Source organism: Rattus norvegicus, chromosome 2 (genome assembly GCF_021556685.1).
Source record: "Rattus norvegicus strain SHRSP/BbbUtx chromosome 2, alternate assembly SHRSP_T2T, whole genome shotgun sequence".
Taxonomy (NCBI): Eukaryota; Metazoa; Chordata; class Mammalia; order Rodentia; family Muridae; genus Rattus; species Rattus norvegicus.
Window position 1 is genome coordinate 138,991,101 of NC_141535.1, and position 23,529 is coordinate 139,014,629.

The 23,529-nt window shown below is 45.0% G+C and overlaps 1 protein-coding gene and 1 long non-coding RNA gene across 2 annotated transcripts in view; one reads left to right on the forward strand and one right to left on the reverse strand.

The window, feature by feature from the left end:
• The window catches only part of Frem2 (FRAS1 related extracellular matrix 2), a 137,969-nt gene extending 123,481 nt beyond the window's left edge, over positions 1-14,488 (reverse strand). The window contains 2 exon segments of the mRNA NM_001245978.1: positions 4,036-4,125; positions 9,107-14,488. Of these exon segments, the coding sequence (NP_001232907.1) occupies positions 4,036-4,125; positions 9,107-14,240 (5,224 nt within the window). The 5' untranslated portion in view covers positions 14,241-14,488.
• LOC147996254 (uncharacterized) overlaps positions 13,958-23,529 on the forward strand; it is a 59,027-nt gene continuing 49,455 nt past the window's right edge. The window contains exon 1 of the long non-coding RNA XR_015671657.1: positions 13,958-14,184. This is a non-coding gene — a long non-coding RNA (uncharacterized LOC147996254). The remainder of the gene's footprint in view (positions 14,185-23,529) is intronic.

Consider the following 23,529-nt stretch of genomic DNA (forward strand, 5'->3'; position numbering starts at 1 on the left):
TTATATGAAGACAACTTTCTATTTCTTTGGCCACTGTCTCGTATCCCCTCAAAATAAAAATTGGGGTGACAAAACCAGAAAAGAACTTGCTCAAAATTATGCTCTGACTTTAAATTTTCAGTAATGCAGAAAATGCTTATTTCTCCTTAAATTTTAAGTTGTTTACATAATATTCTAAAATACCTTTTTTCCTCCTTTAAAAGAACTCTTCTAAACTGGGGCTCTTCCTATCTTAAATACACCCCATCTGAAGATTTGAAGTCACTCTTCACAGTGGTTGGTTCCCTGCACTTATAAATGTGGAGGCTTAGCCAGGAATCCATGTTGGTGCCGTGGGGATTTAAATTAAAACTAGGATAGGAGAACGCTCTCATGGAATGCCAAGGTTCCATGGGCTACAGAAGCTTCTCTTGGGGTACTGCTTAATCAATTCTTGCATAAAAATGAAGGGCTGTTCCTTCACCTGTGGCTTCTTCCATTTTAACATCTGTCCTCCAAGTACCACATGTTCTGGTCTGAGCAGGTCCTGAGGCAAAAAGGCTATCTTGAGGCAAAAGCATTTCTTCTGGAGTGATGAAGTCTTAACCTACATCCTGAGCTACTTGTCCCAGTGGGACATCCTGCTGTAAGTAAGGTTAGGGATTTGAGTGCCAAGAGCATGGCTAGCTGCCTCACTGAGGTGCAGGGAACATTTTCCTCTGGAGAGGAAATGGCATTCGAGCTGGCACTGGGGGGGAGGTTAAGTCCTTAGGGGTGAGGGTGGGGCATACCTGAAGAGCTAGAGTAGTTCTTTGGACGGAAATTTATGAAGGTCCCCAGACCACTTTTATGTTAGAGGACCTTGCAGTATCAAGAATTAAACCATGGCAACGGGAAAGGACTACACAGTTGAGCACCATAGAGCATCTGAATTATTTTGGAATAAAAACTAACAATCTAGAAGATCCTGTGCTTTCCATATCTTCCAAAGGCAGACAGTGTTCTGACTCCACTTACTACTAGCACAGAGGCCGGGAGTCTCTGCTCACTTCTACCTATTAGGAGCAGTGGGGACGCCATGGGTTCTCACCGTCTGGGGTAAGAGCTTGAGATTCAGTTCCGCCTCCATTCATCTACTTGAGCAACTTGAAGAGGTGAGTTACCTGTTTCCATGACTCAATTCCCTTACTTACCAAACAGGGATGATATTTTTGCTGTTGCTATTGTACTAAACTCAGAGGGATGTGGCTAGTTGGGAGATCTCTGAGACCCAAGGACTCCATGTGTGTTCTACAGCATATCATGGAGCAAACGTTCATTGCTTCTTAAGTTTTAGTTTGTGGTCTTGTTTATATAATATTCTGAAAACTGCTCATCTTATTTTTTTTCTGACAGTGTTTCTTTAAGAATCGTAAAGAACTCTGAACTGGGTTATTGTGTCAAGCTCTAACACAGTAGGGGTCTCGTAAGGTAAAACCCACCACTATCCATTTCTAACTAATCTTTCCTCCCATCACTTGGTAATTAACATCAAAGTACTCCAAACCTCAAATGCAAGCAACCATTCCTTGAATGGGGAATGGTCACCCACTTGTGACCACGTTGTCGTTGTCGTAACAAGAGAATCCTGTGATCAGCCTGGTCCCAACCGTACACAGTTAAATCTGAAGCAAGAGGTTTAAGGCTTCTGCTTTCAAATCATTTCTTCTCCCATTCCTGATCCTGGATATGAAATTCTATTGTATTTTTAAAAGCCCGGAGGAGTATGTTTGACCCGAGACTTTCCTCAGCTGGCCATCGCCCTGAAAACAGGCAGGTGGGTTTGAAGGAGGTGACTTCAGTGGGTTAGAAGGAGACTTGGACCTTGAAAATTCATGCCCTCAGGCAGTGCCCTAGGCATTGCTGTCTGATAGCTGCCCCAGATGTGAGATACTGGAACGTTGCAGAAGACCCAACAATGTACGCCACCCTCTCTACATAAAGCAAAGGGTCTCTATGCCTAATACTTTTATGTCCCATTGAGACATAAAAACATTATTGTCCCTTGTGTGTTACCTCATCCAAGTGTTAGACTATTTGCAAGGTAATACCCCCCCATTAAAATGTCTGGTGGAGTCAATTCTACGACACACATAGGGCTTTTTTATTTTATTTTTACTTTTTTTAAGATTCCTGCTTACAGTGTCAAAAGGAACTGTTCTTATATCAGGGAGGTTCACATACATTCTGCTCAATAACAGGCTATGTTTGTGGCCAGGACAACACAGAAGGATCTCTCTAGAGTATTCTGCCCATATGAAACTGAAGCTCAAAAGGAACCCCCCAGAATGATTTCATTCCCGCTTCCATAAGCATAAGGATTCACATCTCCAGCAACCAATACAGAAGCCTTACCTCTTCAGCCAGGCATCCCTACTTGAGATATGGTAGACATTACAATGCTCTCCAAAGTTTGAATACGGACCTGAGTTTTAACATGATGCTTCTGTCCCACCTAGCTGAAGATGTGCAGACTAGTAGAATAATATGGCTGTGTACATAATTGTGAGGAGACATATTTAAATGTGAAGGCCAGGGCTGGAGAGATAGCTCAGCGGTTAAGAGCACTGACTGCTCTTCCAGAGGTACTGAGTTCAATTCCCAGCAACCACATGGTGGTCCACAACCATCTGTAATGGGATCCGATGTCCTCTTCTGGTGTGTTTGAAGAGAACAACAGTGTTCTCACATACATAAAATAAATAAATCGTAAAAAGTAAAGGCTGTGCTTTTTTAAAAGAATTTATTTTTATTTTGTGTGCATGAGTGCTTTGCTTGCATGCATGTATGTATGTATGTATGTATGTATGTATGTATGTATGCATACATGCCCCAAGTGTGCAGTGCCCAAGATCAGAAGAAGGTGGGCATTGGATCTCCTGGAACTGGAGTTACACGTGGCTGTGAGCTATCATGTAGGTGCTGGGAACCTACCCTGGGTCCCTGCAAAGACAGGTAGTGCTCTTACCTGCTCAGCCTTCTCTCTAGCTGCAAACCATGAATGTATTTAATGTTTTTTGTAATTGTAAGAAGGAACCTTTTTTTTGTTACTGAGTCTTGTTTGCTCATTCTGATGATGAACTTTTTTTTTGCCTGAAATTCACATTTGATCATTGCATGTATGATTTTACAGTTTCCTTTGGCAGAATTTTTCACTGGAGCAGCAGGAATCAGTAAGTACAATGTTTTTAGTTTATCGGTTGGCTTCTTTCTTAGGACTTTGTTCTTTACCGAGATTCCTTTGCCAGTATGTCAGTTGCTAAACTATGGTTTGGTTCCTTTCAAACACAGATGTTAGCTATATTAAGCCCAGGATCTGAGGCAGAATCAGGTAACTGTGACACGATGGGTCAACTCCTTTTGCTTCTCTGCCATGCATGGAATAGACATCACTTACACCTGGCCATGTTGTATCCAGCAATATTTTAAACAAGGGCATTTAATGCACTGTGGATATGGAGAATGGGAAGGATGTAGATGACCAAACAGTATGTCCTATTTTAAAAGTTGTCATAAGGAAACAGATTCAGATCTAAGTGAGTTCTATCTAACATCTCACTTTCTTTCTTGGAATTCTGTGTCTTGATTATACAACAAATACATGGTGAGACTCTGGAACTGTCCATGAGGACACATGAGGAAAATAAAATCTTTATATTCAATCCAGAAGCAGCTATATGTTTCCAGGACAGGCACAGGCTGGGATGGGAGAGGGACTGGATTCCAGCAGAAATCTGAACTGAGCAGAGGAAGCCTGTTCATACCCCGCCCTTCTCTCTCTCACACATAAGCCACAAAACAGAAATGATAAAACATTTACCCATAATCATTAAAGAGTGGGATTCTATCAGATTGAAATGACTAGATCTTTTTTAATCAGACACAGAATCCACTCTTCATAAAAATCACATGAACACAATGTAACACCGGAGAAAGATTTCTTGTAGCAATGTTGGCAAAGAGCAACCGAAATAAATCAATGGATAAAAAAGGCCACCCCGAGAGTGGGAAACTTACCGTCATCTTCCACTATGAAATGGAACACATCGCTCGTGGCATTTGCTCTCTCTCTCAAGACATAGCATATTTTCATGTCGTCAATGTCAGCTAAAAAACACAACCAAAGGGCAAAGTGATTAATTAGCAAACCTGATGGCTTATATTTACAATAAATCCTATTGGCTATTGTGTTTCCAAAAACCATGTTTAGATCGCCTTTCGGGAGGGAGATGTGATGCTTTGTTCTGTATCTGTACACCCCTTACTATCAGCTGTCCCATAGAAATCTGATCCTGCGCACAGATAGAGGGCCAGACTCAGATTATAATAATAGCAAGGTGATGCCCTCTTCCTACCAAAGGAGTGGCTATTAAATACGGAATGTCAGGCTCCATGACAGGTGGAGAGGAAGATATTTTGAGGCAGGGCAGATTTGCTGGACCTCTCGAAATCACATGCTTTGCCTCCCTTGCAGAGTGAGTTTTGCAGGAAGCCAAAGGAAAGTGCAGATGTTTTCTTTGCCCTGGTAGTGCTTTTTTCTTAACTGTTGCAATGCAGTCGACTGCTTTTAAACCTTAGTGCATGGTAGAGGCTTAGAAACTCAATGGCGCCTTGCCTTTCACTGCTTCCAAGTCCACCAGACTCATGTGCACAGGTCTATTAACGTTACCTATACACAAATTTTAATGCCTACATTTTATCAGCTCCTCTCTTTAATGCTGCCGCCGCACATACAATTTAATGAAAGAAATACCACTCTGTCCTGTGATACTTAAAATAGATCTGTCTTTGATCTGGGTCAGTCAGTGAGTTTTTAAGGATACACAGGCGCAGAATGTAGCTAAGAACACTGTCATCAAGGAGTACGATATTTATGTGTCTCCTTTGTGTTGATGGTTTTTCTAATTTCTGAAGGTTCTATTAGGTTTGTGCTATGGAGTTCACAGGGGTTATAAACAAAAACGACAAGAGAACATCATCTTGATAAGCAGAGTGATTAGAGTTGGCATTTAGACTTCTGAATCTTAGGAGCTGTGACGTGAACTTCATTCTGCCTCACAGCTCTGAAAGAGGATACACTTTTAGACATTCCTGGTGATTGGGAAACCTGCTTTTTAGTTCATAGACCAAGTCCACATGCATTGCACCCCTGAAGTGTTCTCATCCACTCACCAGCATCTCTACTTGAACCTGTAGTGAGTCTCTGAAGGCCAGGAGGCACCGCCCCTGCACAGCGCCCTGCATAGCCCCATGCACTGCCTCCACACAGCCCCTGTACGGCCCCTACACAGCTCTTGCTTGGCCTGTTAATTCTAATCTAAAATCTCAACTTATGATCTATTGTTTATCAATAAGGAATGACCAGAACTCTGCTTTTTACACATCGGTATTGTACCAGCCATGAAAAACTCTTTTCTAATCTTCTCACCTGCTCTTAAATTTTGTTTGAAACTCTAAAAGCACTGCTTGGAGACAATGATGATGATAGTGGTGATGGTGGTGGTGGTGGTGGAGGTGGTGGTGGTGGTGGTAGTGGTGCTAATAAGTGGGTGTAGAGATGGCTTTGGCTAAGAGCACTGGCTGTTCTTGCTGAGGACCGTGGTTCAGTTCCCCACACCCACAGCCATCTTAACTCTCAGTAACAGATGATCTAACGCTCTCTTCTGGTCTCCTTGGGTACTGCATTCGTGTGGGTGCCATACATGCAGGCATAGCACATACACATAAAATACATCTAAACAAAAAATTTTAATTAATTAAAAATAAAGCTCAGAGGCTGGAGGGATGGCTCAGCAGTTAAAGAGCACTGGCTGCTCCTAAAGAGAACCCAGGCTGCATTCCCAGCACCCACACGCCTCCAGGTAACCCCTATTCCAGAGGAGCTGATGACCCCTTCTGGTCTCCATAGGGGTCGGGCACACGTGGCAAACAGACATACATGCAGATAAAACATCCATACAATAAAAATAAAATCAAATTATATAAAATAAAATAAACTTCTCTTATACAACATGTGCTAATGTCTTCTTTAAAAAACAAAAACATGGTAAGAGAGGATTTCATTGAAATAAATAGCGCTTCAAAACTCTTCACTTTCCCTATAACTCTGTTAACATGAATTCGTGATTTCAAAAGCAGACTCCTGATGACCACGTTGTTATGCTACATGCACCTCTGAAAACAGAAACGCACCGTAAATGTTCATAAACGCTACCTTCCTTAAGTAAAAGGGGCTACAGTAGCTGAAATGTTCTAACAGTAATCTAAGAATTAGAGTTTCTTCTGACTGCTATAGTTCCTATATAAAGCAAATATCCCTAGTAAACAAAGTCGGTGCAAACAGGGTTGGGGAGCCTTGTGGCTTCCCGGATTTTTGCTTGACAAATATAAACACAAATAATTTGTTTACCCAAGTATTCAACAAAAATATTGGTATGTGTTTATTATTTATTTGTTTTTAGTTTAAGTACAGGAGTGCTTTGTCCCCATGTGCCTAAGAACGCTGCAAGCTTGCCTGATACCTAAAGAGGCCAGAAGAGGGCATCAGATCCCCTGAAGCTGGAGTTCCAGGTGGTTATAAACTGCCATGTGAGTGCTGGAACTGAACCTGGGTCCTTTGCCAGAGCATCAGACGCTCTTACCTGCTGAGCCACCTCACCAGCCCCATTATGTACTCATTGTAGAGAAAAAAGAAAGTTTATATTGTTGAGACAAGGCCTCAAACCTGGGAGCAGGGGGTGATGGTGTAAGCGGAGACACATGGACAAAGGGCAGAGTTTGAAGCAAATAAATTCTCTAATCTGACTAGTTCTGCTTGTGAACCTCTCCTGACAATGAGGTTTCGTAAGTCTTCAAAACAAAAATGTCTCCCAAGGGCCATTTAGTGAATCACTTAAGGAATAGACTCTGTAGCAACTTTTGTTAAAAGTGTTTAACTCCATCAAAACATAGTTTCTCTTATGCCTTCCTGATAAAGCAAAATAAAAAACAGACTGCACATGCGCGGTCCCCAGACTGCACATGCGCAGTGCCCTGCCCAAGGCCCTTCTCCTTTCCCTTCCAGGAGGCTAGCCAGCTGTGAAGCAGCCATCTTTACCGACTTATCTAATCTCCATAAATAACTGCTAGGAACCAGACTCTAGCCTCAACTTGTTCAAAGGAGTGCTGTGCGACTGAGTAGCAAGCATTCCTCCTTAAAGTCTGAATTTGCGTTAAAATGTGGTAAGTTCCTTTAAAATATAATTTTTTAAATTGTTTTTTTTAAACCACAAAACATAACTACAATTACAAGGATAATAAAACTTATTTGTGGTAATTGTGAAAACAAACAAAATGCCTACAATAAAAATAGCATACTTTAAGGATTCAATATATAAGGAAAAATATGGTGGCCTTTTGGAACTATTGAATTTTACTTGTAGAACTTAAAAGAATTCATTCGCGTATCTTCTTTTTTTTTTTTTAACAACAACAACAACAACAAAATCCCTGTAAAAATACTCTGGGGGTCAAAGGAGGGATGAGATGGAAGGATTTCTACCCTCTAAGTTCTTTGGTCTTCTCCAGGAGAACAAGCCAGTCTCTGCTAGAAGCGTCTACAGAAAACTCCACTCACTCTGGGGTTTTCCTGTCCCTGCAGGCCCGAGATATATGCAGGCTCTCAGCCAAGAATCAGAGGCTGGAGTGTGAAGCTGTTTGCTAGCATCAAACAGAGAAGTAGATCAGCCAACACAACAACGAAGTCTATTAAAGTGTTTGTTGTCTAAGAGCGGAACATTGTAGCAAGAAAAGAACACCCCCGCTGGGATGTCCTGGGGTTACACTCCATTTCCACCCCAGAGCCCACAGGGAGATCCAGTTTCCTTTCTGATGCTGAGATTTTCCTGAAAGCAACACAAATCCCTTTGTAATGAAAGTAGCAGGGTCTGAGAACAGAGCCCTAACTTCCCAACTAGCTGCAGAAAGGCTTCTCCCTTTCCTCTCTGAGCTGGCTAGCAGAGGCCACAGGCCCTAGGTTCCAGACCTCCTCAGAGCCTGCTGCCCCAAGGGCCTCAGGAACCCAGGTGCTCAAGTGCTTAGGGCAAGGGATGTCTGACACTTTGCTTAGGACAGTGCAGAAAAGGCTCTGAAGAAAAACCGAGTTAGAAAAATGAGTGAAAAAAATAGTTGTTATATAGGTAATGATATACAATGATAAAAATAAAATAACATAATAGCAGATATAAAAATTAAGGAAAAATAATAACTAATAGTAAGCAATAATAAAATCAATAGAATAATGAAATAATTCCCCCCTTCGACGATCAATCATCTTTTCATATTTTCTTAGCTTAATGAGATGGATGACAAGCTAGCCAATGAATGGATACATAGTTTCCTTGCACATCGTTAATTGTGTGCTCTCCATTTGAGTACACCCCTGTGCTGTGCCCTGTTACGTGAGCTATAACTTTAATAACTCTCCACAGGTTTATTTATCTCTTGTGTCTTTGGACAGCTGTCTGACTGAGTCATGAACCAGTAGGAAATATTTTTAAAGTCTCGAATAAATATAAATGAATATTGTCTGATAGTTACAAAATTTCCAGTAGTCGCAGCAAGTATCAACACGGCCTTTAAAAATAAAAAGGTAATTTAGAATTTAGAGGTAATGTGTTTGAGTGTATACTGATAAAGGACAACCAGGTGATGTATACCACAAATCTCTTTTTAAGGGACTGAAATGTTCCAAGAACGAGGTGCTGTGTACCAAATGGAGGATGGCAGGAGCCTTGGTGACATGAAGCCGCAGTAGAAAGTCAGCCTCTGTGACAAACGACCAAATTCACACCTTGCCTCATCTTGCTGCAGTAACAGTACCTTCCTATTCCCTCTGACAAAGGCATTTAGAACAGGCAGCGACATGGAGGTGTTTCCCAGGACAGTAACTACCTGTGTGCTCTCCTCCCCTCCTCCTCTCTCCTCTCCTCTCCTCCCTGTCTCCTTAGCTCAATCCCGATTGCTCCCTTCTAGGGCTTAGGGACTCGCTCATTCTCAAGAAATGGAGCCTATCGGGGCTTTGGCTGTGAGGAGGAGAAGTCGAACATACCTTGGGTAAACTGTGTGACACTGTGGTTTCCTTGGCCCAGGTTGAGAAGATAGCCATGTTGGGGGGCTTCTGTCACAATGAACCTGAGAGAAAAATGCAGGCTGTCTCTGTCCTGCACTTTCAATATTTTGCTCGTGATCATGAACCCCAAATGGCCGGTGGGCAGAGTCCGAAGTGTAGAAGCTCCTTTGTTCACTACAATTTGGGGGACACGGTTGTCAACAGGTAACACCCGGATTTTCATCACTTGAGGTCTCCTAGTCTCAAACACTGTATCAGGAAAAACATAGAAGTCCGAGTGGGTGCCGTCAGTCACCGTGAAGGAGAAGCTGTCTTCCGTGGATTCTGTGCCATCGTGTTTGTAGCTGATTAAGTTTTCATTCAAGTCTTGCTTGGTGAAAACCATGACAGATCTGGTGTTGTTGAAGAGGAGGTGACCATGAACAGGGACCTGGGTGACGATGAATTTTAGGAGCCTGTCGGGGGTATCTCTGTCTTCCACGGTGAGTTCAAAGGGGGTGATAAGCTTACTTTCACTTTCACTGACCACCAAGTTGTGGATGGTGACCACTGGCTTTTTGTTGTCTACGTCGCTGATTGAGATCCGGAAAGTTCGGAAGACAGGGTTCCGGCCGTCGGTGACTTGAAACTCGAAACTGTCCATTTTGACCTCATCCTCGGCTGTGTGTATGTAGTAGATTTTGTTGCCAGCCAGCTGGAGCTGAGTGAAAGAAGTGATGGACAGTCCTCTTTGGTCCGTGCACTCCAGGTGACCTCTCATGGGAGCCCTGGTAATGGTGAAAACTAAGTTCTCATCAGGACTGTTCAGGTCGCTTGTGCTTAGCAGGTCGGTTGTCAGAGTGACCTTGCCACCTTCTTTCAAGGACACGCCCTTACTTACCACATCAGGGAAGACAATGTCAACACTTCCAATAGACACGTAGAAGTAGCGGTCTATGAGAGCATTCGTCCCATCTGTCACATCGAATTTAATTAGGTCTCGAATGCCCTCTTGCCCAAAGTGGACATATTGAATTAAGTTCCTGTCCACTTCATCCTGGGTAAAGTTCATGCCTAGCGTGATATTTTCAAAGACACCTAGAGGCTTCCGTCTCTGTAACAAGCCATGCCCCGGTCCATACCGAATAATATAAACCAGTGATTTGTCATCAGAGTCTAAATCAGTTGCCGCTAGAACTTTGTTATTGATAACTTTGGTTTCCCCAATTTCTATTTCTAGCCCGTTATTGATGGCCATTCTGGGCGTCTCGTCATCAACAGGGATGACCATGATGAGGGCCATCTTCTCCACAGAGTGCTTGCCATCTGTCAACTTAATCACAAAACTGTCCTCTTGTGTCTCAGAGTCATCATGCTCATAAATAATGCTGGAACTCTCTATAATCTGGTCCAAGGTGAAGCTTTCAACCAACACTGTACCATTGATCAGCTGGTTCATGATATGACCATGAGTCGGAAACCGGGTAATGGTGAACGTTAAATCATCCCGGGGAATGTCGGCATCGGCAGCGTTGAGGATGGGTGTATCGACCACCAGACTCATGCCTTCCATCACCATGAATTCCCTCATGAACATTTCTGGCTGCTCATCGTTGGTAGGAATGATTACAATGGGGAAAATCTGTCTCTCAGAAAAGTTAATGCCGTCAGAACAACGGAATATAAAGCGGTCTTCCACAGGCTCCACCCCTCTGTGGACACTCTGGACATAGTTAATGTGTCCTTGCCTGAGATCCTTCAGCGTGAAGGCACTTATGGCAATCCCAGCCCTTGATTTTTCTGAGCCTGGTGCTGGAGAAATGTTCTCTACATAGCCCGAGGTTGGCTGAATGACTATTGTGCACAAGAGGTCATCCATGAGGGAGTCCACGTCCTCAGCACTTAGGTGGGTCAGGCTTATCAAACTCTTGTCCCCTTCCAGCACCACAAACTGCTCACCAACAGAAATTTCAGGGGCTTGGCTGTCCACGGGGAGGATGGTCACCCACACAGTAACGCCTTGGATAACACTGCTACCAATTCTCCATTCTTGAGACATAGCTGACAGACTCAGGTTAAAAGAGTCTGCTTTGGGCAACAGGCCAATCTCACCACTGGTATGAGCGTAGACAACAGAGCCCTCCAGGATGTCCCTCTGGGTGAACTGCTCGGCTGGAGCTCCGTGGACCAGGATCTCCCCATATAAGGGCGGACCTTCCAACAGGAAAGTCAACATCAAATCATCGGTATCCCGATAGGTCCCCTTAATGATGTTGGCAGTGACTTCGGTAGCCCCATTCTCCAAAACATCTAGATAGGACTCCAGAGTACCAGCAGGAAGGACTGACATAGCACCTTCACGGTCCGCTGGCCGAACGTTCACTCTGAGAGTGATTGGCACCACGTGGTGTCTGTCGCTGACCTCCAGGGAGCAGCTGTCAGTCAAAGATTCGTCCCCACTATTCAGATAGGAAATTCTGCCCTGCTTTATGTCCTCTAAACGGAACTGTCCTCCTACATGCAGTGGCCGTCCAGATATTTGCAAGTGGCCATGTTTGGGGGCCTGTGTGAGAGTGAACGAGATGTGGGCCACATCCGTGTCAACGTCACTCACATGCAGCTCAGTCTCACGAAGGACGTGGTGGCCCTTCTCCTCAACAGTGAAGCCCGTGTTGACAATCTCGGGGGGCTGGTTATCCACAGGCTGCAGGTAGAGGGTGAAGGTGCCTGGAGCCACATTCCCAGCTCGATCCTCTACTTGGAACTGGAACTGAGCCACTCGGGCTGCTACTCCTAGCTCCTGCCCTGGGGGCCTGTAAGCAATTTTATGATGGTTGACCTGGGCTTGGGTAAAATGGGTCACCACAACTGAGGGATTATCAGTGAAGACCAGAGTCCCCAGCGGAGCCGGTGAGTGGTTCTCATCTGTGTCCGTAGGGGGCTGGGTCACTGTGTAGTGGAGCTCTCGGTCGTCTGTGTCTAGGTCAGTGTAGTGCAGCCACCTTTTCCTCAGTGGTGTGAGCTGGGATTCCTGTACCACCATCCGAAGGGGACAACCACTGCCCAGTTCTGGAGGGAGACGGTCCACGGGATGGATGCGTATTACAAACCTCTGGATCCCAGACTGATTAGGGGGGTCTTGATTGTCTTGGACTCTAAACAGGAACTGGTCCATCACTGGCCCAGGGCTGTGGGGCCCCGAGTGCCTGTAGAAGAGTTTCCCCTCCGTTATATCCTGTTGCCGCCACTCTGTCACCATTCGCTCATAAAAGGACCCTTGTTTGTGCCACAGACCCTGCTCTTCCTGGGGAGCATGTGTTTGGCGGAGAAGCAGGCGTCCTGAGCTTGAGAAGGGCGGCTCCAGTACAAAAAGCAGCTGAGAGTCATCCGAGTCCATATCAGTTGCACTCAGAGTCGAGGGCGGGATTGGCACGGTGTCACCCTCTGCCACTGTCAGCCCAGTGTTGGCGTTCAGGACAGGTGGCTGGTCATCCACAGGCACCAGAGTGATAGGGAACAGGAACTGGACCTGGTGCCTGCCTCCTCCATCTGACATGCGCAGCACCAAGTTGTCACACAGTGAACCGTCTCTGTCATCATGCTGGTAGACCACGTGGCCAGCGGCCAGCTCAGCCACAGTGAAGGTCTTGGGAGCAGGGTCACTACTGGGAGAACCCAGAATAACAAGGTGACCATGCCGGAGCCCGGCCACCACCTCCAGTCTCACAGCTTCTAGGTCATCTTCATCACTGATGACCAAGTTCTGGGGTCCACTGCCTACAGGACCCGTGAGTGGCCGATACTGACCCTCATAGAGAATGAGGCCAGTGTTCCGTGTGACCACTGGAGCCAGTGTGTTCATGGGTTTCACCACCACCATGAAGGCGAAAGGGTCTGAGGCTGCTCCTTCAGGGTCCACTACCTCCAGCTCTAGCTCAAAGAGGCGCTCCTGATCGGAGTCTTCAGAGGGAGGCTGGTAGGCAATCTTCAGCAGGCGCAAATCCCGCTGTGTAAAGGAGGACAGAGGCAGGCTTCTATCATCAGTGCTCACCAAGTAGCCTTGCCCAGGCTGGAAGGCAGAGGTGAGGTTGAAAATCAAAAGGTCCGGGTTGGATTCAGCATCCTCTGCTGCCAGCATGTCTGGAGTGAGAGCAGTCAGTACAAACTGGTCTACCTCCATCATCATCATGGCCACGAAACTGGGCTTGGGCGCAGTGTTCTCCGCACCTCCCCGGATCCTCACAAGCACCTGGAAATGCTCACGCTTTAAAGCCGGGCTGCCCACTGGAGCCCCTCTTGAATGTATCTCCACCACCATAGGCAGCCAGTCCCTGTTAGGTGAGTGACTCAGGGCTGTGTGACGATAGCGCACTCCCAGCTCCTGGAATGCTTTGCAGTCCATCAAAGGGGTCTCGGAGGACCCTCTCTCTCCGGTCCCTCCCGGGACCTGTGGGTAGTGCAGGAGTTCTCCATAACGAGGCAAAGCGCTCAAACCTGACAAGATGCCCACGCGGCACTCCTCGGTCTCAGGCTGGTAGGCGAACTCTAAGCTCCGAGCATCCAGGGCATTACTGGTCCCTAGCAGTTCTTCCACGACCAGAGGTAAATTCCGAGTCACAACCTCCAGCTGGGTGAAAACCACTTCCACCTCTAGTGCCAATGGCAAGACTATGGCCCCTCCTGGAGCATCGTAGCGCAGCTGCAGCCGGACGCGGTCGCGGGAAGGGCTGCGAGCACCCAGGTGCGAGTAACGCACCTCACCCGGGCCGTAGTCGCACGCAAAACGCTTGGGACTCAAGCGGCCGGGCCGCTGGGCCAGCGCGTCGTTGTCTAGCACGGCCACTGTGCAGCGGTCTCCTGGCTGCACCTGCAGCACCAAGTCACGCAACGGATCCAGCCAGACTTCGCGACCGAAGGGCACACGGAGCCCGCGGTTCGCCACCACTATAGCTTCCTCGGTAGGGACCCCCGAAGTCCCGGAGAGACCCAGGGATAGAAATGCAGCGCCAGGGGCTGCATCCTGTGTGGAGACGCGGCTTACCAGTGACAGGAGCAGCAGCAGCAGTCTGGGCGACTGTGTGAGTATCGACTGGAAGTTGGAGTACTTGGCTGTCCAGCGCCCGCGGGTGGCCATCCCGGGGGTCCTTGTAGCATGCAGGTTGCAGGCGTTAGAGTTCCGACAGTTCACTCGGCGAGTATGCAAAGCCAGTCTTTGCAGGCTCCTCCAGAGCCCGATGGGAAGGGCCGGGAACTCTGCGCGGCGCCTGCGGGGCCCTCCGAGTGGCAGGGCTGGACCAGGAGGATGGCCAAGTGCGCCGCGCGGTCCCGCCATGGAGCTGGAACCCAGGGTACTAGACCACTTCCAGCGCGTCCAGGGCGTGTAGCAGGCAGAAGAGTCCCTAAGTCCCAGGTCCCGGGACCTTACTCTTTGAGGGAAATCTCTCCCTTTGCACCCTCCTAACTCCAATTCTCCCTGGGGGCCAATCGCTGATCGCTGGAGGAAGCCCTGAGTCCAGGGTTGGGCAGTGACTGCTGTCAATCAGCTCCAAGGCGGGGAAACTGCGCAGAGCTGCTCTGAGAGAGGTGCAACAGGTTGGTTGGAATGGAGGGGCGCCTTGAGCTACTTGCCTAATAGCCCTGGACCGGTAGTACGGCTCAGCCACCAGCCCGCGCGGCTCTACGAACTCAAGTTCTCGAGTCGAATGATTACTGCATCTCAGTCCCCTTCCCTGTCATTGAAACCTCTCCCAGGATGGCCACTTTTTGCCGAAACTTCCAAAGCGCGAGTAGAAGTGGAGAACAAAGTCGAACACCTTGTTGTCTGAGTTTGAAAAGGAACCCAGAGCAGTTTGGGAAGACACTGGAGATTTTCAAAGGGACGGGATTAAAACCCAGACCCTACCTAGCTAGAGCAGTTTGCAATCCTCACCACCATCACCACAATAAGCCCGCACCCCAACTCCCGGCCCTCCCTGATTTTCCCATATTTTAAGAAACCGGCACTGTCCGGGGGATTGGTGGGTTTTTATCAAGCCCCTCCTTTGCAAACAAAGTTCACAGAGCTAAAGTGAAAAGAAGCCTTTGGGGTGTGTGAGAAATGCAGTCTGTTCAGAATCGCCAGTCTGCCACCAGAGAAGTTGCAGAGAATGTAGCCCCAGGCTGTCCTAAGTTACCGCTAGCTGGTAGCTGTCATGCAGACGTGCTATGCTCACTTCGCAGTATTTAGACTAAGTACGAGCTAAACCCAGTTGTCAGAGGCACAGTTTTTTTTTTCACGCTGAGAGAATTGATAAATACCCGGAGGGCGAAGAGTTTATAAACCTCCTTTCAGCTAAACCAGATTGAAACCCCAGCCTGAGCGCTTCCTGCCCCCTTGTGTCGGTTGGTCAGGTTTCATTGGCATGCCGATTTCCCCTTAAAGCATTTTCTTCTCCCTTCCCTGTACCCAAACCTCCTCACAATCAACACCCAGAGTCTTCAGTGGATTTCTGGGCAGTTTTGCTTATCACGTCGAAATATTTTCCTTAGTAATACAAAAGGAACTATGAAATAAGGACCTGGGACAATGACCATCTTCAATAAAAGACCAAATTTGGGAAACGGTGTGTTAAGAATCCTTGTAAATTTCAGTCTAAATGAAAGTCGTAAGATTTAAGTGTGGCATGTTTTATAAAGAAGTGAACAATCATTTGAACCCTTCCTGCGGTCAGCTTGCTAGCCTCTACCTCAGAAGTCTGACTGCTGTGTGATATATTTACACATGTTTCAGGCCAGAGCACTCATTTCGTTGCTAGATTTTGCTGGCAAATGTCTTGATTCAATTCTAAGAAACCCTCTGGCCTCGGAGGATCAGATGTGAAAGGTTATAAAGTGAAAGGTTCTAAAAGTATTTTCAGAAAAAAATCGAGGCATCTGAGCAAACTGGTGAAGTTTAGTGAGTATAAGCTCCTCTGTGTTCTGTGCCTTGAGTTTTTGAGGAGTCCTCAACTCCTACTTACAGCTCACAGTCTGTTACAAAAATAGAAAGGACACAGCCAGCACTTGAAACACATGAGAAAATTCCCATCCAACTCCTGGCCAGTTTCCAATGATCTTTGATTTAATAATTTTATGATTTATCGCATTGATTTATGAAACTCAAATGGCCAAGACATGAGAATATTCCATTTTTTGTTTGCAAGTGAACAGGAAGTTTTCAAATGGTGTAGACGGTCAATTTCAGAATAAAGGTCTTTCTGTATCACATTCTAAATCCTACTTAGTGAAAAAGAAGTCAAATGGATGCCAAATGTCCTTACCCACTCGTGTGTGTGTGTGTGTGTGTATGTGTGTTTGTGTATGTGTGTGTTTGTATGTATATGTGTACTCATGTGCACGTGTATGTGTGACTGTGTATGCTTGTGTATGTGCAGGTGTGTATGTATGTGCTCATATGTGTATGTGTGGGTGTGTATGTGTATGCTCATGTGCATGTGTATGTGTGACTGTATATGCTTGTGTATATGCAGGTGTGTATGTATGTGCTCACATGTGTGTGTGCTCATGTGCATGTGTATGTGTGACTGTGTGCTTGTGTGTTTGTATGTGTGTGTTTGTGTATGTGTGTGTCTGTATGTATATGTGTACTCATGTGCATGTGTATGTGTGACTGTGTATGCTTGTGTATGTGCAGGTGTGTAAGTATATGCTCACATGTGTGTGTGTTTGTGTATGTGTGAGTGTGTGTGTGCTCATGTGCATGTATATGTGTGACTGTGTGTGCTTGTGTGACTGTGTGTGCTTGTGTGAGTGTGAGTGTGTGTGTGTATGAATGTGTGAGTGTGAGTGTGTGTGTATGAATGTGTGAGTGTGAGTGTGTGTGTATGAATGTGTGAGTGTGTGTGTGTGTGTGTGTGTGTGTGTGTGTGTGTGTGTGTGTGTGTGTGTTCTGGCCTTACTGAAAGCCATAGCCTGACTTCTGATGGTTCCCAGTGGCTCCAGGCTTTTTCCTTTCTTCCTTTTAAAGTCCAACGATGTTTGATTTGCCAGCAGTGATAAGATCAGTATTTGAAGTATGGTCAGATGCCTGAAGGGTAGTGTTCAATATTTGTGTGTGTGTGTGTGTGTGTGTGTGTGTGTGTGTGTGTGTGTGTGTGTGTGTGTGTGTGCTAAGAAAATACAGGCCCAAGTTTATTTTTAAGTGACCTAAGGAAATCAATAAACTGGATTTTTTTTTTTGGTGACTTTTAATTTTAACCTTTCTTAACTGAAGTGATAGAATAGTTCTTTGGAAACTTTTTTTAAATTAAAATTCTTAATTTACTTTTTCAATCCGACAGCTAGCAATACAGAGTTACTTAAACATCTTTTACATGGATGATCTTTCTGAAAGTGGTAATATATTATTTTTGGCCAGAGAGACGCTATTACTGATGTTTTGAATAGCAGTTCAACATTAAAAGAGATCTGCTTAAGTTAGCAGGGAAATGTCATTTTAAGGAAAATGGTCTTTATCTTAAAGGTGATGAAATAAGTTAATAAACACTTTTTCTAAAATCTAGGTTTAATTCTTTAGCTCTGACTTCCAAGTCCAAACAAAATATTCCTTAGGATACGTTATTATTTTTTTCACTTCTTAGAAAATTCCCACAAAAAGTCTCTTCAAAACAACAAGTCTAAGTTTAGTGTTTGCTGAAACCTGAAAGATTTCCGGCCTAAGGTCAAGCATCGAAGAACGGATTTCCTGAAGTAAAGGAGGTATTTAAGATGAAGGCAAGATAGTCAGCTGGGAATACAAAGCCAGGCTGGGGCCAAGGGAGCAGCTGATTAAATCAGAATATTTTACTTTTCATTATAAGTTTGCTTCACTCCTCCTATGTCTTCTATTGGATCTTGAGACGCAAATAGTCTCAGAGGCACTTCAGAAATTTGTACACCCCTCCTTCAGGATCCACGGTTGATTGACTTCAGGTTCCTTGCCTCCAAAGCCCAAACCTGCAAATGCGTATGTCCTTTATGTAAAATGAGTATAGCATTTGTATATAATCTATGCACAACCTTCCATATGTTTAAATCACCATGTTTACTCATGGTACCAAAGATGATATAAATGTGTAGGCAGATGTGCTGTTCTATTCAGAGGACAAACACATTAGGAGACCCATCTGTACACATGTTCCGCCTAGAACCAAAGACTTTCCAAATGTCTTCAGTCAGTGGTTTGGTGGTTGCATGAATGTGGAAGCTTGAATACAAGGAGCTAGCGGACCTGGGACAGATGAACGATCTCTGTGCAAAGCACTTGCTAGTTCTCAACAGCTTTATCTTTTAGCAGCTTCAAAACCTGGGCTTTCCTACCAACAAAAATCTGGTTTGGTTCAGAGAAGCAGGAAGGGAGAGCAAACAGGATTGGACTGATTGATCGAGGGGCTCCTCCCCCAGCTAAGGGAGCAGCAGCAGTTGGCCTTCTGTTCCCCAACCTAGGTCTCAGATGTAAAACAAAGAACTCTACCCATATAGTTAAATTTATTTTCTATTCTGATTCTGCAGACTTATAAATGACCTGCTAATCTGTACCCATTCCTTATTTTTAATTGTAACTTAATTTAATTTTCTGCGCGTGAGTATTTTGTTTGCATGGAGGTCTGTATAGCACATATGTACCTCATGCCCAGGGTGGCTGGATCCCATGGAACTGGAATTAAAGATGCGTGTGAGCCTCTGTGTGCACTTGGAATCATGATACTGTTGTGAAAGCGTCTTAGCACATCCTCTGCTTACATTAAGATACATTCTTTCCCAAATAGTCAAGAAATAATGTCTACACATCCTGCTTTACCAAGTTTTTAAATTAAAGTAACCCAGACAGATTTCCCAACATCTTTGTAAGTTAGCCAAATAGATTTTTTTCAGTTTTCTTATCAACAATCAGCAGGAGCTGACTTTGGCGGAATTAGGAAGGATGCTTTAGATATTGGCTCATTCCCATACTTTGCCCATAAGCTTAGGAAGACACACAGCCCAAAGCCAAAAACAAAACAAAACTAAATAAAACAAAACAAAAAAGCACGAGGCCAACACAGTATTCACTGCTGGCACTGATCCTCACAGGTGTCCATGTCTAGCTCCAAGGTGAGTCCACCACACTGAAGTAGCTGCACCTTCTGTCTCGGGGCTCAGGATCTCCCCACTGACCAAACTGTTGCTCTGTTCCTGCCCCTGCAAACGCAAAGGCCTGGGCATAACTGGATGGTCCGAGCTTAAGTCCTAAGCCACACAGGCATAGGGAAGTGAGCCTCCAGTCTCTTTGGTTCCCTGACCCTGAATAACTTTCTTTAGCACATGGTCTACAGTCCCGCCATGGGGATCTCTTAAACAGTAGACAGAGGCCGTCATTTATAAAAACTGAACAGGGCCCTGCTTGTTGTAACAGGGTGGATATCAACTTCATGGCTTTATATTTTGTGTCTGAGAAAATTGGCCTAGGATTTGGTGATGTTTTTTCAAGTTTGCATGATTACTGTCAAAATTAAAATGAAATAAATTAGGTTAAATGGAAGGATGTGAAATTAATTAGCACTGAAATCATCTAATTACACTCGAGTTTCCTAATCTGAAATGCCTGGGACTAGAGAAGTGTTTTAGAATCTCAACAATTTCTTTCTGATTGTGGAATATATTGTTTATATGTATAGTGGCAAAAGCATACAATGAGGGATGTTGGGGATGAGGCACACACATAGAGCAAAATTCACTTATGCACTGTGTACATTTATATACGCAAACTAGAAGAAATTTTAATGCACCAGCATCTTGATGGTGATCTATTACCTGAGGTTAGGTGGAGAATTTTCTTTTCTTTTCTTTTCTTAATTAATTTTTATTTTTTGTACTTATTCACTTTACATCCTGCTTACTTCCTTCCTCCCAGTCACCCTCTCCCACAATCCTTCCCCTATCCCCCATTCCTTCCTGAGTGGTTGGGATCCCTCCTGGGCATCCCCCCCACTTCCCCCTAGCCCAGGCACATCAAGTCTCTGCAGGGCTAGGCACTTACCTCCCATTGTGGCTGCCCAGCTAGAAGAACATGTCCCAGGTTAGGTGTAGAATTTTCTGCATGTGACATTCTTTTCAGAGTTTACAAATACGTGGCATTTCGCAGCATTCTTTACTTGAAGTTTTTAGACAAGTTTTAGACCCTATCTACCCCTTTGCCTCTGGCATGGTCCTCCTTTCACCTCAGCCAGGCCTCCTCATTTTTCTACTTTCAGATGCACTTGTCCAAGCCTCTCCCTTTTTTTTTTCTTACCCAGAATGGAGGATATAGAGGGAGCCATGCAGAGCAGAGCAGAAAAGATCCTCGGTGACCTATCTGCTGGCAGGCTTTGGTGGTGGGGAGTACAGGATTCATGCCATTGGTGGACTCCTGGATCCACACGGGTGAGACACCTCTCTTGTCGTGACAGAGGAGCCCTGGTTGCTGTGACTTTCAAAAGCTGAGCAGGTCTGAGCCAGCAATGATCACTCAGTGTGGCCCACCAGTCAACACTAAGCCTTTCTTTGGGTATCTTTTCCTCAGTTAGATTCCCCCAAGGTTTTGGCTGTGCATTTGTTAAGATCTTTTGAGACCAGTGATTCCAGGGCATTGAAAGTCACAGGTTTTCCAGCTGCAGGCTTTCAAACAAAGCTCAGATTGCAGCAGAATTCAAACCATTTAAACAAGGAAGATCATCACTAGAACAAACAATAAATAAATAACAACGAAGCTCTTCTCACCTGGGATTTATATTTAAAACTTTTAACATACTGCTCCTGGATGCTTTTACATGCTTCTCACTGCAACTTTATTTTCTGATTACTGTTATATTCGCATTGCCCATGGGAGAAACAAATATTTAGTAAAGGGCTGTTAGTGTTCTTTCTTCTTAGAAAGAATTTGGTTCTATAAAAATAATCTTTGGGGTGAGGAGAATTGTTTGAAATACAGTTTGAATATGAGAGTAATGTATCTTATATTTCTATTGATGGAAAATTAATAGCTTCAAAACTGAGTTATAAAACCATAGGATATGAAACAAATGCAGATTTAACTTTGGAAATAACTGTTCAAATGAATCAGCTTTGAGAATGATTTCATTGGCAAGTCAGTTAACACTTTCTCCAAAATACTCTCTGTTCTTTTCTGTGTTTTATTAATCCCTAAACATTTTCCTCCCCAAATTTCCAAGGCATAATCTATAAAACTTATCTGCTTGGTTCCGCTCCCAGAAGCCTCCTTAGCCCTGGAATCTTCCAGAAGGTGTCTTAAGACCCACTTCACAGTCTCTCCATGGTTGGCACATATTTTTCACAGCCTACTTTAATAAGGGCTCAAACTCCCCTCTAGCACACCACCCTCCAGAGGTAGGAGAAAGAAAGTAGACCATTTAGAAATAGTTCTTTGGGGCGATTCCAATCTTCCTTGTTCTCAATCCAGTCCAGTAGCAAACATCAAACCTGAATCAGCATCTGCAGTCCAGTCCACTAGGGCATACCCCACACATGCAAGGGCAGTTCAATCCAGAAGAAAGCCTGAGGCTTAACAATTGGCCTGCAGAAGCAGCAAGAAGCCATGAGAATCTCGGGAGAAGTTCTTTGGTGCATTTCTCTCTCTGAGTCACCACCAGTGACGCTTAGCAACACAGTGTAAGGTGAACCATGTGTGTTGTCATGGAAGACTGGGGAGACAGAACAAAACGAACCAAATGCTAGCGCCTCCATTGTCTGTGGGGTCATATTTATCTTCTTTTTAAACACCATGAGGCCTTTCATGTGTTTGCTATAGCAAAACAGCCTTCCTTCCACCCATGTCTGCCTCAACAAAACATTCTTTCCTGTGTCTGTGTTAGCAAAATATTCTTTCTCCTGTCTGCCCCAGCAAAACATCATCATAACCTAACTGAGTCTCCAAAGAAAGCAGACATCTCCACTGCACCGCCAGGCTTCAGTATATCTTACTGCATCTGTAATAGATTGTCCCTGGACATGCCACGTGGAAGTCGGTCCCGTCACTGGACAGCTCTCATTCTGACAATGCCCATGCGTCTGTAAAGCCCCCAGCTGCCTCCTTGAGATTTCAATCTCTAGCATGAAACAGATTCTCTCTCCTTCTTCCACATGACAGCTTGTCATGTCTGTCCATCAGCAGTCGCTTCCCTACTCCACTACCTTTTGACTAGACTGAAAGCCTCTGCTTCTCTCAACTCCCCCTTGAGGCATGTCTTGGAACCCTTGCTGCTGTGTTCTGCCTTGAGAGACCCTGAGCAGCTGAGCAGGGATTTGAAACAGGATCCTGTACGCACAGTGATGGGGGAATCTTCTGTACGAGAAACCTGTTTGCTTTCTCACCATGCCTTCATCCTTTGTGGTTCAAAGATGAATCAGAGGAAAATATAGTCCAGTCTCCTCTTAACTAATTTGCAGTTCAAGAAGTGAACTGAATGACCCCCACATTCCCCTCTTAAATCATCTGTGGTTAACAGGAGAGACACCAGTTTAATAACAAAAAAATGTTAAAAGCACGAGAAAAAGTCTAAATTATGGACAGTACAAACCATTACCAGATTTGTTGATAGATTATTATAAGTCCTTTGGTTAGCTGCCCTGGGAGAGACTATTTTTCTTCTTTTGAAATAGCTGTTACAATAGCAAAATCCTATCCTGGTAACTAAACCTTTAAGATGAATACTATATGAATAATGACATTTATGAAATTGATGAAAGAAAAAAGCACAAAGAAAATGTGTCTGGATAATGAAAACATATGAAATTCCAATTATACAAACGCATTGGTGTATGCATAAAATGATAAATATATCAAGAAGTGGCGTAGAAACTTTTTGCTAACATGTGATGGTCGCTGCAGTGTGAGACATAAAAACATTTTGTGCAAAAAATGCTGATTATTGGAGATATTGGAGGTTTATGAATTTAACTTCATTTTTGAAATTAAGTAGAAGAAATAACTGGCCTGGTTGCTGCCGCTGCAGAGAGCCCGTGGGCAGCACCCCAAGAGCGAACTTGAGCCCCGGGACCACAGGTAAGACCAACTTTTCTGCTGCAAGAAAGCTGCCTGGTGAGCTTGGGACACATGGAAGCAGAATTCCTCTAGGACCGGGCACGTTCTGTGTTTACCGGAAGTCCCACACCCTCGGATCCCGGCCCGCAGCAGCTCTCTGCCCCCAGACCCTGTGAGAGAGAGACCCAACCGCCTGGTCAGGTGGGCACTCCTGAGGCTGCAGAGCAGAAGAGACCACCAACACTGCTCACCCCTGCCCACATCCCTGGCCCAAGAGGAAACTGTATAAGGCCTCTGGGCTCCCGTGGGGGAGGGCCCAGGAGCGGCAGGACCCCTGTGCCTGAGACACCACCAGAACCTGAAGGAAACAGACCGGATAAACAGTTCT